We start from the raw sequence: 12,287 nt of genomic DNA, 5'->3' as shown, positions 1-12,287 counted from the left end.
TATGACCTGGAAAATTTTAAGATTAAGAACCATCTACCTAATTTTTTTCTTTGAACTGCATCAAAACATAAGTACTATTTTCAAAGACATAATATATGTGCTCATCTTTTTTGATGACAGAAAAACAATATATGATAATATTCTCCACCAATTAGTTTTATAAATTTTGCTCTTTTATGATGAAAAGTTTTTGATAAGGAATTTAAAGTGCAAACCTCCCTGTTTAAGGCTAGAATCATCCATCCTCAACTAGTTCTAAGAAACAAGAGTTCCTGTCTGACTTAAACGAAGAAGATTGATGGTTATGATGACTGTACAGCTCTGATTACAGTTTCTTTAATCAATTGCTGAGAATTACTTCTTGGCAGCATTTTTTAAAAAATGTATTTCTTCTTTCTCATCCCTCAGAATAGAGCAGAGAATTAGGAATATGTGTTCTGACGTAAAAATCTAGAGTTTTTTACCTTCTAGATCAAATGGTGGTCTATTCCTTTTAAACACTAACTTCTTGTAACTTTCCCACTCTGTTCAAGCTAGGAGATAGCAGAGTAATACCAGAATCTAGCTCTCTGCCTATCACAGTTGAGCAGGTAAGGTTTTATCATGGTCTAATGGATTAACTTGAACGACATTTTATTCTAAGTCACCAAAATATGTTGCTACTTATTTATAAAGAATGAAAGAGATGATCTAGTTAATTATTAGTATTCTCTAATATTATTAGATAGGACCTGTGTTCTTAGCCCTGCTTCTGGTGCATATATTTGAGGTTCAAATAAACATCTGATAAGCAGTCAAAATAGTAACAGACATTGAAGAGAAGAGTAGTAAATTTTGGCTGAGGCACAATACTTCAGGAAAGAACAGAATATATTTATTGAGGACTTAGAAATGAAGTAGGTTTTAATGTGGTAAAAGTAATTTTGTTCTGGATAACCTAGTTCATCTAAAAAGACTAATTTTAGTTAATTCATGACTCTGTCTGAGTTTTCAAATGCAGTTTAATTCTAATAGATCATTAGCCTAACCATTTGAACTATTTCTTTCTTTTGATTAGTATTCCAGGGGTAATTAATAATTTTCTACCCTAATAGTAGAAATTAAAAGGATATTTTATCAGCACATTGCACCTGCCACATATCACACCTAGAATTTTCATGCCCACTGTTGTTTCCAATTAAAGCTTAGGTAAAGTTTTAGATTTTGAAGCTAAATTTTGAATCATAATTATTTAATAAATGTTTGTGAAAACCAGCTGTTCACTTTTAAAGACCCTAAAAGAAGCCATATGGCTGGGCTCATGAAATCAGCACAATTACAATGTCCTGCTTATAAATAGCATGTAATGTTATTAATAGAAAAGTACGCAGAGGTACCACAGCTGTGCAACTGTGGAAACAACATGTTTGACTCACTGTGGTTGCCCTTTAAAAATGTTACCCACAAATGAGCTCAGCAGAGGCAAACCAAGGGGTAGCAGTTAGGCCTCTGATACATAGATGGTAATGTGGAAAAAGATGATTAAATCAAACCAATTTTATTCATGATGTGAAGGTATTCAATATTCAAAATTGGTAGAGGTTCAAGGCAGCAAGATTTTTCAGTGGAGTGTGAGGTGTGAAAATAATATGGGTTAAGAATAGCTAATGTCAGTAAGGATGAGATGGCTGCATGGCATCACTGACTCGATGGACGTGAGTTTGAGTGAACTCCAGGAGTTTGTGATGGACAGGGAGGCCTGGCATGCTGTGATTCATGGGGTCGCAAAGAGTCGGACATGACTGAGCGACTGAACTGAACTGAATGTCAATAAACTCTAACTTTGGATATATTTTATTTTCCCTTTCCCCTTGAAATAGGCACTTTATGATCACATATGTTATTCTCCAGCCCCTATCCTAACCATGTTCCTTTTTAACCCTCAATATCCTTAATTTTACCCCATAAAAAGATGTTTTCTCTTGAAAATTCATGACTTTCCCCAAGGCTATGATTTTAGATGATACAGTAACTCCCTATTTGGATAGAATCAGAGAATAAAATTGTTAGAAAAGTTAAACTGAATTAGTGAGAATAAAATAAACAGAAAGAGTTAAATTCCATAGAAAAAGTCCATTTCTAATTTACAGAAGAATTTTATTTTGTAGATTTCTTATATGTGTATTGTAGAGGAGATTATCATCAACTTAATCCTCAAAGAATTCAGGAAACACCTATTTTATGTTGTTGTTGCTTAGTAGAAAGAGATTCCAATGTGTTAATTACGGATGAAAACAGACCCAGACTTACTGAAAGAAATGAAAATAAACTCAAAGAGTTTAAATCCACCCTTCCCCCATAGAAAATATCATGCAATTGGCCTAAAATTTCAGTTTTTCTTATTGTCTTTCACATCTCATTCATGCTCGTGAGACTCCTGTTTGCTTTGGTTTGCTAGTCAAACAAGTGTCAGCTGAGTTTATTTGAAAACTGGAATAAATTACAGCAGTTTAGGTCATTAACTGCAGTCAGGCATTTTGCAACTGACAGTATATTCAGTGACTACAGATCTTGAAACAGGATTTGGTGTGTTCTCAGGCCTGCTAATTTCTATCTTTAGAGTATGAAATGGAATGAAAAACAGAAAAGAGAGATATACGTATATATCTTTAAAATATATTCATTTAAATATCTTTCGAAGCTTTTGGCATCATTCTGGAGTTGGCATAAAGCACTGAATCTTGAAGTGTTTAGTAACTTGATATTTGTAACTCGTGGGTTCCTTTTTATGGGAAGCATCTGATGCTTCCTCCTGTAATACTCATAATGGTTATATCAAACCATCCATGCATATAACTTATATTTGGTCATCCAAACTGCATGAAACTCCCAAGAGTCTCCATTCTTTTCTGAAAGACCAAACCCTCAATTTGAAGGAAATTATTCTAAAGGAAGTAGTTTTAAAATGGAACAGAATAGAGAATTAAGAAAGACTAACCCAAGGTCTGTGGTGTTGGAGAAGACTCTTGAGAATCCCTTGGACTGGAAGGAGATCCAACCAGTCCATCCTAAAGGAAATCAGTCCTGAATATTCATTGGAAGGACTGATGTTGAAACTCAAACTGCAGTACTTTGGCCACCTGATGCAAAGAGCTGACTCATTTGAAAAGACCCTGATGCTGGGAAAGATTGAAGGCAGGAGGAGAAGGGCACGACAGAGGATGAGATGGTTGGATGGCATCACTGACTCAATGGACATGAGGTTGAGTAAACTCTGGGAGTTGGTGATGGACAGGGAGGCCTGGCGTGCTGCGATTCATGGGGTCCCAAAGAGTCGGACACAACTGAGTGAGTGAACTGAATCTAAGTGCAGCTAAGTGATTTTTGACAAAGATGAAGAAAGAATTGTCTTTTCAAAAAATGGTACTAGCACAGTTAGAGTTCTATAAGTAAAAAAAAAAAATTAACTTCAATCTAAACTTCACAGTGTACACAATATTAATTCAAAATAAATCGTAAATCTAAATGTAAAACATAAAGCTATACAAACGTTAGGGAAAATGTAGGAGAAAATCTTCAGGACCAAGGGCTAGAAGATGAATTTTTAGACATGATATTGAAAGCACAATCTTTTAACTAAAAGAAAATATTTTAAAATTTGACTTCATTGGAATTAAAAACTTTTTGCTGTGAAAAAAACAAAACCTGTTAGAGGATGAAGACAAACTACTGACAGGGAGAAAATATTTGCAAACCACATATTTGACAAAAATATTATATCTAGAATATGTAAAAAGCTTTCAAAGTTGAACAGTATAAAAACAAATCAATTAAGAAAACGTGCAAAAACAAGCAAACAAAAAAAGACCTTTCAGAGAAGAGAAACACATTGCAAATAGAGATGTAAGCAGTGTTCAAAATCATAAGTCATTAGAGAAATGTAAATTAAAGCCACTGTGATATACTACTGCACACCTAATAGAAGAACTAAATTTTTTTTAAAAAGTCATAATAGCAAATGCTGATGAGGATTCAAGAGACTGGATCTCTCCGCTATTGCTGGCACCAATGTAAAATGGTAGCACTACTCTAGAAAACAGTTTGACAGTTTCTTATAAAACTAAGCATGTACTAGTGAATAAGACTCAGCAATCACAGTCTTAGGCATTTATCCTAGAGAGATGAAAACACATTCACACAAAAATCTCTACATGAATGTTCATAGCAGCTTCATTTGTGATAGCAAAAACCTATAAACAACTCAAATATCCTTCATTGGGTGAGTGGTTAAATAAACGGATACATCCATACAGTGGAAAACTTTTCACCAATAAAAAGGAACAATCTACTGATATATACAACAACTTGGATGGATCTCAAAGACATTGTACTTTAGTGAAAGATGTCTATCTCCAAAAGTTGCAAACTGTATGATTACACACTTAGCCAACAAAGGTCCATCTAGTCAAGGCTATAGTTTTCCAGTAGTCATGTATGGATGTGAGAGTTGGACTGTGAAGAAAGCTGAGCGCTGAAGAATTGATGCTTTTGAACTGTGGTGTTGGAGAAGACTCTTGAAAGTCCCTTGGACTGCAAGGAGGTCCAACCAGTCCATCCTAAAGGAGATCACTCCTAGGTGTTCATTGGAAAGACTGATGCTGAAGCTGAAACTCCAGTACTTTGGCCACCTCATGCGAAGAGTTGACTCATTGGAAAAGACTCTGATGCTGGGAGGGATTGGGGGCAGGAGGAAAAGGGAACGACAGAGGATGAGATGGCTGGATGGCATCACCGACTTGGTGGACATGAGTTTGAGTGAACTCCAGGAATTGGTGACGGATAGGGAGGCCTGGCATGCTGCGATACATGGGGTCGCAAAGAGTTGGACACGACTGAGTGACTGAACTGAACTGAACTGAATTGAATGTCCTCAAAATGACAAAACTATAGTGATGAAGAAAAGATTAATGATTACTAGGGGACAGAAACAGGGTGAAGACTGAGACTATAAAGGAAGCTCATTTGTGATGATGGAGCAGTTATATATTTTGATTATTGTGGCAGTTACTGAATCTTTTGTTGTTGTTCGGTTGCTAAGCTATAGTTGACGAGCCTTATTAATGACTATCACATGGTCTCTGATGCATAATGACCCCGAAAGGGGTAAAAATTGTTAAGATTCACTAATATGAAAATATTCTGAACTGTGTAGGCAAAAATATATGTATATGTTGTATATAGATGTATATATAAAATTGCTATAATATTGCCACCATTTGAAGAGATGCTGTCAACGATTTGTGCTCAAGTGTAAGTTTTTTCAACCTTCAAACATTCTATAAACTCATGGTGGGCGTAGGTATACTCCCCTCTCTAAACTTGTGGCAGATATAGCCATTTTTCCCTATTAGTTTCCTTTTTACTTCCTGACATTTTGGTCCTTGAACACTAAGAACAGATCCAGAGTTTCTTTATCTTTCTTGGAACTCTACACATTAATCTTTCTGACTACCCCTTTTGGTTGGCTTTTTTAGCTGGCCAGTATACTGATTCTTTACTAGACAACATACTTGTCCTCTGTTGGAGTTGGAGTGTTTGATTGTGTAATTTTTTCATGTAAAACAGTAATATAATATCATAGAGAGAGGAAGTTCGAGTGATATTGCACGGCAAGAGGAAGTTAGGGCAAAAGTGACAAGGAGAAGAAAAAAATGAGGAAAATGGTATGGAGTGAAGAAAAGAGAGGCATTTAGGTGAGGGTTTGTTAGAAATGGTGGAATTAAATTGGTTATCTACTGAGATTAAAAAGGAAGTTCTTAAAAGAATAAGATATTTAGTATGACTGCCAAGCAGTAAAATCATCAACTTCTCTTTATTCCTTCCATTTATCTTAGTTAGAAAAAAATCTCAGATATTACTGTTCATTTCACTCCAAGAAGGCAGTGGTTTCCCATTTGGCACTGTGATATCAAGAGTCTTCTATTCTTAGCCCTGGCAGGAACGCTTAGGTAATGCAAATTGAGCTCAGTTCTTATAGATTTAGTCCCTAGAAGTGACTGCAATCACAAGATTTTATTCAAGCAGGCCTAATATGTATTTTTCCAGCAGAATAATCCCCAAATTATACTACTTTCTCTAAAAATCAAAGGGCAAAATTTTCAAAAGTTTCGTATATTGTTTTTAGACTTTGCACTAAATAAAAATGACTACTCTTTCTTTTCCTTTTGCATTTTATTATCATTCCATGAAGTGTACTCTCTTTATTAGTTCTATTACAGATTCCCTGTGACCACTGAATAAACATTTGTTGTTGTTTACTTGCTAAGTACTGTCTGACTCTTGCCACCCCATGGACTGTAGCCTGCCAGGCTCCTCTGTCTGTGATATTTCCCAGGCAAGTATACTGGAGTGATTACCATTTTCTTCTGGAGATCTTCCCAATTCAGGGATCAAACCCACATCTCCTGTACTGGCAGGCAGATTCTTTACCACTGAGCCACCAAGGAAGCCCGACTAAACACTTATATTAATATAATTTTCAGTTCAGTTCAGTTCACTCACTCAGTCGTGTCCGGCTGTTTGCAACCACATGAACCACAGCATCGCCAACTCCCGGAGTTCATCCAAACTCATGTCCATTGAGTCGCTGAGCCATCCAACCACCTCATCCTCTGTTATCCCCTTCCCCTCCTGCCCTCAATCTTTCCCAACATCAGGGTCTTTTCAAATGAGTCAGCTCTTTGCAACAGGTGGCCAAAGTATTGAAGTTTCAGCTTCAACATCAGACCTTACAGTGAACAACCAGGACTGATCTCCTTTAGGATGGACTGGTTGGATCTCCTTGCAGTCCAAGGGATTCTCAAGAGTCTTCTCCAACACCACAGTTTAAAAGCATCAATTCTTCAGCACTCATCTGTCTTTATAGTCCAGCTCTCACATCCATACATGACTACTGGAAAAAATAGCCTTGACTAGACAGACCTTTGTTGGCAAAGTAACGTCTCTGCTTTTTAATATGCTGTCTAGGTTGGTCATAACTTTCCTTCCAAGGAGTAAGCGTCTTTTAATTTCATGGCTGCAGTCACCATCTGCAGTGACTTTGGAGCCCCCAAAAATACAGTCACTCACTGTTTCCCGTCTATTTGCCATGAGGTGATGGGACCAGATGCCATGGTCTTAGTTTCCTGAATGTTGAGCTTTAAGCCTACTTTTTCACTCTCCTCTTTCACTTTCATCAAGAGGCTCTTTAGTTCCTCTTCACTTTCTGCCATAAGGGTGGTATCATCCACATATCTGAGGTTATTGATATTTCTCCTGGAAATCTTGATTCCAGCTTGTGGTTCATCCAGCCCAGCATTTCTCATGATGTACTCTGCATAGAAGTTAAATAAGCAGGATGACAGTATACAGCCTTGGCATCCTCCTTTCTGTATTTGGAACCAGTCTGTTGTTCCTTGTCCGGTTCTAACTGTTGCTTCCTGAGCAGCATAGAGGTTTCTCAAGAGGCAGGTCAGGTGGTCTGGTATTCCCATCTCTTTCAGAATTTTCCACAGTTTATTGTGATCCACACAGTCAAAAGCTTTGGCATAGTCAATAAAGCAGAAATAGATGTTCTTCTGGAACTCTCTTGCTTTTTGGATGATCCAGCGGATGTTGGCAATTTGATCTCTGGTTCCTCTTCCTTTTCTAAAATCACCTTGACTATCTGGAAGTTCATGCTTCACTTATTGCTGAAGCCTGGCTTGGAGAATTTTGAGCATTACTTTCCTAGCGTGTGAAATGAGTGCAATTGTGCGGTAGTTTGAACATTCTTTTCTTTGGGATTGGAATGAAAACTGACCTTTTCCAGTCCTGTGGCCACTGCTGAATTTTCCAAATTTGCTGGCATATTGAGTGCAGCACTTTCACAGCATCATCTTTTAGGATTTCAAATAGCTCAACTGGAATTCCATCACCACCACTAGCTTTGTTCATAGTGATGCTTCCTAAGGCCCACTTCACTTCACACTCCAAGATGTCTGGCTCTAGGTGAGTGATCACACCATCATGATTATCTTGGTCATGAAGATCTTTTTTGTACAGTTCTGTGTTTTCTTGCCACCTCTTCTTAATATCTTCTACTTCTGTCAGGTCCCTACCATTTCTGTCCTTTATTGAGCCCATCTTTGCTTGAGGTGTTCCCTTGGTATCTTTAATTTTCTTGAAGAGATCTCTAGTCTTTCCCATTCTATTGTTTTCCTCTATTTCTTTGCATTGATTGCTGAGGAAGGCTTTCTTATCTCTCCTGGCTATTCTTTGGAACTCTGCATTCAGTGGGTATATCTTTCTTTTTCTCCTTTGGTTTTTTCTTCTCTTCTTTTCACAGCTATTTGTAATGCCTCCCCAGACAGCCATTTTGTTTTTTTGCATTTCTTTTTCCTAGGGATGGTCTTGATCCCTGTCTCCTGTACAATGTCATAGTTCATCAGGCACTCTGTCTATCAGATCTAGTCCCTTAAATCAATTTGTTACTTCCACTGTATAATCATAAAGGATTTGATTTAGGTCATACCTGAATGGTTTAGTGGTTTTCCCCACTTTCTTCAATTTCAGTCTGAATTTGGCAATTAGAAGTTCATGATCTGAGCCACAGTCAGCTCCTGGTCTTGTTTTTGCTGACTGTATAGAGCTTCTCCAACTTTGGCTGAAAAGAATATAATCAATCTGATTTTGGTGTCTACTATCTGGTGATATCCATGTGTAGAGTCTTCTCTTGTGTTGTTGGAAGAGGGTGTTTGCTATGACCAGTGCATTCTCTTACCACAACTCTATTAGCCTTTGCCTGCTTCATTCTGTACTCCAATGCCAAATTTGCCTGTTACTCCAGGTGTTTCCTGACTTCCTACTTTTGCATTCTAGTCCCCTATAATGAAAAGGACATCTTTTTGGGGTGTTAGTTCTAAAAGGTCTTGTAGGTCTTCATAGAACCGTTCAACTTTAGCTTCTTCAGCATTACTGGTCAGGGCATAGACTTGGATTACCATGATATCCAATGGTTTTCTTTGGAAACGAACAAAGATCATTCTGTCGTTTTTGAGATTGCATCCCAGTACTGCATTTTGGACTCTTTTGTTGACTATGATGGCTACTCCATTTCTTCTAAGGGATTCCTGCCCACAGTTCAGTTCTGTTTAGTTGCTGAGTCATGTCCGATTCTTTGCGACCCCATGAATCTCAGCACGCCAGGCCTCTCTGTCCATCACCAACTCCCAGAGTTTACCCAAACTCATGTCTTAGTAGATAAAATGGTCTTCTGAGTTAAATTCACCCATTCCAGTCCATTTTAGTTCGCTGATTCCTAGAATGTCGACGTTCACTCTTTCCATCTCCTGTTTAGCCACTTCCAGTTTGCCTTGATTCATGGACCTAACATTCCATGTTCCTATGCAATATTGCTCTTTACTGCATCAAACCTTGCTTCTATCACCAGTCACATCCACAACCGGTTGTTGTTTTTGCTTTGGCACCATCCCTTCATTCTTTTTGAAGTTATTTCTCTGGTGATCTCCAGTGTCATATTGGGCACCTAGCTACGTGGGGAGTTCCTCTTTCAGTGTCCTATCTTTTTGCCTTTTCATACTGTTCTTGGGGTTCTCAAGGCAAGAATACTGAAGTGGTTTGCCGTTCCCTTTTCCAGTGGACTGCATTCTGTCAGGCCCATATGGCATGGACTAGTTTCATGAGTTAGACAAGGCTGTGATCCGTGTGATCAGATTGGCTAGTTGTCTGTGATTGTGGTTTCAGTCTGTCTGCCCTCTCATGCCCTCTCTCACTGCCTACCGGCTTACTTGGGTTTCTCTTACCCTGGACGTGGGGTATGTCCTCACGCCACTTCCTGCTCCTGCGACGCTCAACTGCCGCTAGCCACTCCTGTGCCAAAATATTAATAAAAATAACTTAAAGTTTTTCTTTGTTTTAAATATATCTTTCAGTGACAGATAGAATGTTAAATGGAATTAAAATGAAATAAACCAGAGGTCTTGTGTTGGCTTTTACTTCTAAAACCCTTGAAACCAAGAAAAAATGTCAATATCTTTATGTGTCTACCTTTTATTATGGAGATAAAGATTCATTTATCTACAGTGTAACTCTCAGTGTGCTGATGATATTATTTATTTGTATAGGTGGTTGAAGTTTGAAGAAGATGTGGAAGATGGAGGGGAAAGGTGGAGCAAGCCTTATGTGGCTACTCTTTCACTGCACAGCTTATTTGAGTTAAGAAGTTGTATTCTGAATGGAACTGTGTTGCTGGACATGCATGCCAATACTTTAGAAGAAATTGCAGGTATATCTTTTATTCTCCTTAGTCTAGTTCATCGTTATGGTGCAGCTGATTTTTTTTACTCTTTTTTTCCTTATAATTCTATATATCTATAATTTTTAGGAAATTAATTCTCATGATCAATGTATGAGACCTTAAAAACAACTTTGTTTTACCACCTCATTTAAGATAAAATAAGTTGAGTCTCAAAGATATATGGTCTAACTTATAGTGGCAAGTAGAACAAGAACCTATATATCTTGGCTCCTATCTAGGCTATACTGTTTTTGTTTTTCAACATAGTATGTAATTAGGCTGCCATGAAAAAACAGAAAGAAAAATCCATAAAGCTAGAGATTGGTTTTTTCAATATTCAGATACATGAAATAACCAAATGAAAAAATTTCAATAAATAGGAAAAATATTAGATTAGAATAGAACGGAAAGCTATGGCCATTTATTTTAAATTATTTATTGGTTTATGACTGTGCTGGGTCTTTGTTGCTGTGCACTGGCTTTCTCTGGTGGTGGTGCACAGGCTTCTTATTGTGGCTTCTCTTGTTCTGGAACACCAAGCTCTCAGTGCTCAGGCTTCAGTAGTTGCAGCACACGGGCTCACTGATTGTGACTCACCAGCTCTGGAGCACAGGCTCAGTAGTTGTGGTACACCGACTTAGTTGCCCCAAGCATATGGGATCTTTCCAGACCAGGGATGGAACCTGTATCTCCTACATTGGCAGGCAGATTCTTAACCATTGGACCACTAGGGATGCCCCTGGCCATTTTTTTAAATTTATTTTTTTATTGAAGGATAATTGCTTTACAGAATTTTGTTTTGTGTCAAACCTCAACATGAATTAGCCATCAGTTCAATTCAGTTCAGCTGAGTCGCTCAGTTGTGTCCGACTCTTTGCGACCCCATTAATCACAGCACGCCAGGCCTCCCTGTCCATCACCAACTCCCAGAGTTTACTCAAACTCATGTCCATTGAGTCAGTGATGCCATCCAGTCATCTCATCCTCTGTCGTTCCCTTTTCCTCCTGTCCCCAATCCCTCCCAGCATCAGAGTCTTTTCCAATGAGTTAACTCTTCACATGAGGTGGCCAAAGTATTGGAGTTTCAACTTCAGCATCAGTCCTTCCAGTGAACACCCAGGACTGATCTCCTTTAGGATGGACTGGTTGGATCTCCTTGCAGTCCAAGGGACTGTCAAGAGTCTTCTCCAACACCACAGTTCAAAAGCATCAATTCTTCGGTGCTCAGCTTTCTTCACAGTCCAACTCTCACATACATACATGACCACTGGAAAAACTATAGCCTTGACTAGAAGGACCTTTGTTGGCAAAGTAATGTCTCTGCTTTTGAATATGCTATCTAGGTTGGTCATAACTTTCCTTCCAAGGAGTAAGTGTCTTTTAATTCCATGGCTGCAATCACCATCTGCAGTGATTTTGGAGCCCCCAAAAATAAAGTCAGCCACTGTTACCACTGTTTCCCCATCTATTTCCCATGAAGTGATGGGACCAGATGCCATGATCTTCATTTTCTGAATGTTGAGCTTTAAGCCAACCTTTTCACTCTCCTCTTTCACTTTCATCAAGAGGCTTTCTAGTTCCTCTTCACTTTCTGCCATAAGGATGGTGTCATCTGCATATCTGAGATTATTGATATTTCTCCTGGCAATCTTGATTCCAGCTTGTGGTTCATCCAGCCCAGCGTTTCTCATGATGTACTCTGCATAGAAGTTAAATAAGCAGGGTGACAATATACAGCCTTGATGTACTCCTTTTCCTATTTGGAACCAGTCTGTTGTTCCATGTCCAGTTCTAACTGTTGCTTCCTGACCTTCATATAGGTTTCTCAAGAGGCAGGTCACGTGGTCTGGTATTCCCATCTCTTTCAGAATTTTCCACAGTTTATTGTGATCCACACAGTCAAAGGCTTTGGCATAGTCAATAAAACAGAAATAGATGTTTTTCTGAAACTCTCTTGCTTTTTCCATGATCC

At 38.3% G+C, this 12,287-nt stretch overlaps 1 protein-coding gene across 8 annotated transcripts in view; it reads left to right on the top strand.

Moving 5' to 3' along the window:
• Positions 1 to 12,287, top strand: part of SLC4A10 (solute carrier family 4 member 10) — a 343,442-nt gene that overhangs the window by 183,028 nt on the left and 148,127 nt on the right. For all 8 annotated transcript variants that reach the window (XM_070804212.1, XM_070804218.1, XM_070804214.1 and 5 more), the window contains one exon: positions 10,143 to 10,303. In XM_070804212.1, coding sequence (XP_070660313.1) covers positions 10,143 to 10,303 — 161 coding nt within the window. The remainder of the gene's footprint in view (positions 1 to 10,142; positions 10,304 to 12,287) is intronic.

This window comes from Bos indicus, chromosome 2 (genome assembly GCF_029378745.1).
Source record: "Bos indicus isolate NIAB-ARS_2022 breed Sahiwal x Tharparkar chromosome 2, NIAB-ARS_B.indTharparkar_mat_pri_1.0, whole genome shotgun sequence".
In the NCBI taxonomy this organism is placed as follows: Eukaryota; Metazoa; Chordata; class Mammalia; order Artiodactyla; family Bovidae; genus Bos; species Bos indicus.
Note: the sequence above shows the minus strand (reverse complement) of the source record. Positions and strands in the feature narration are given on the sequence as shown.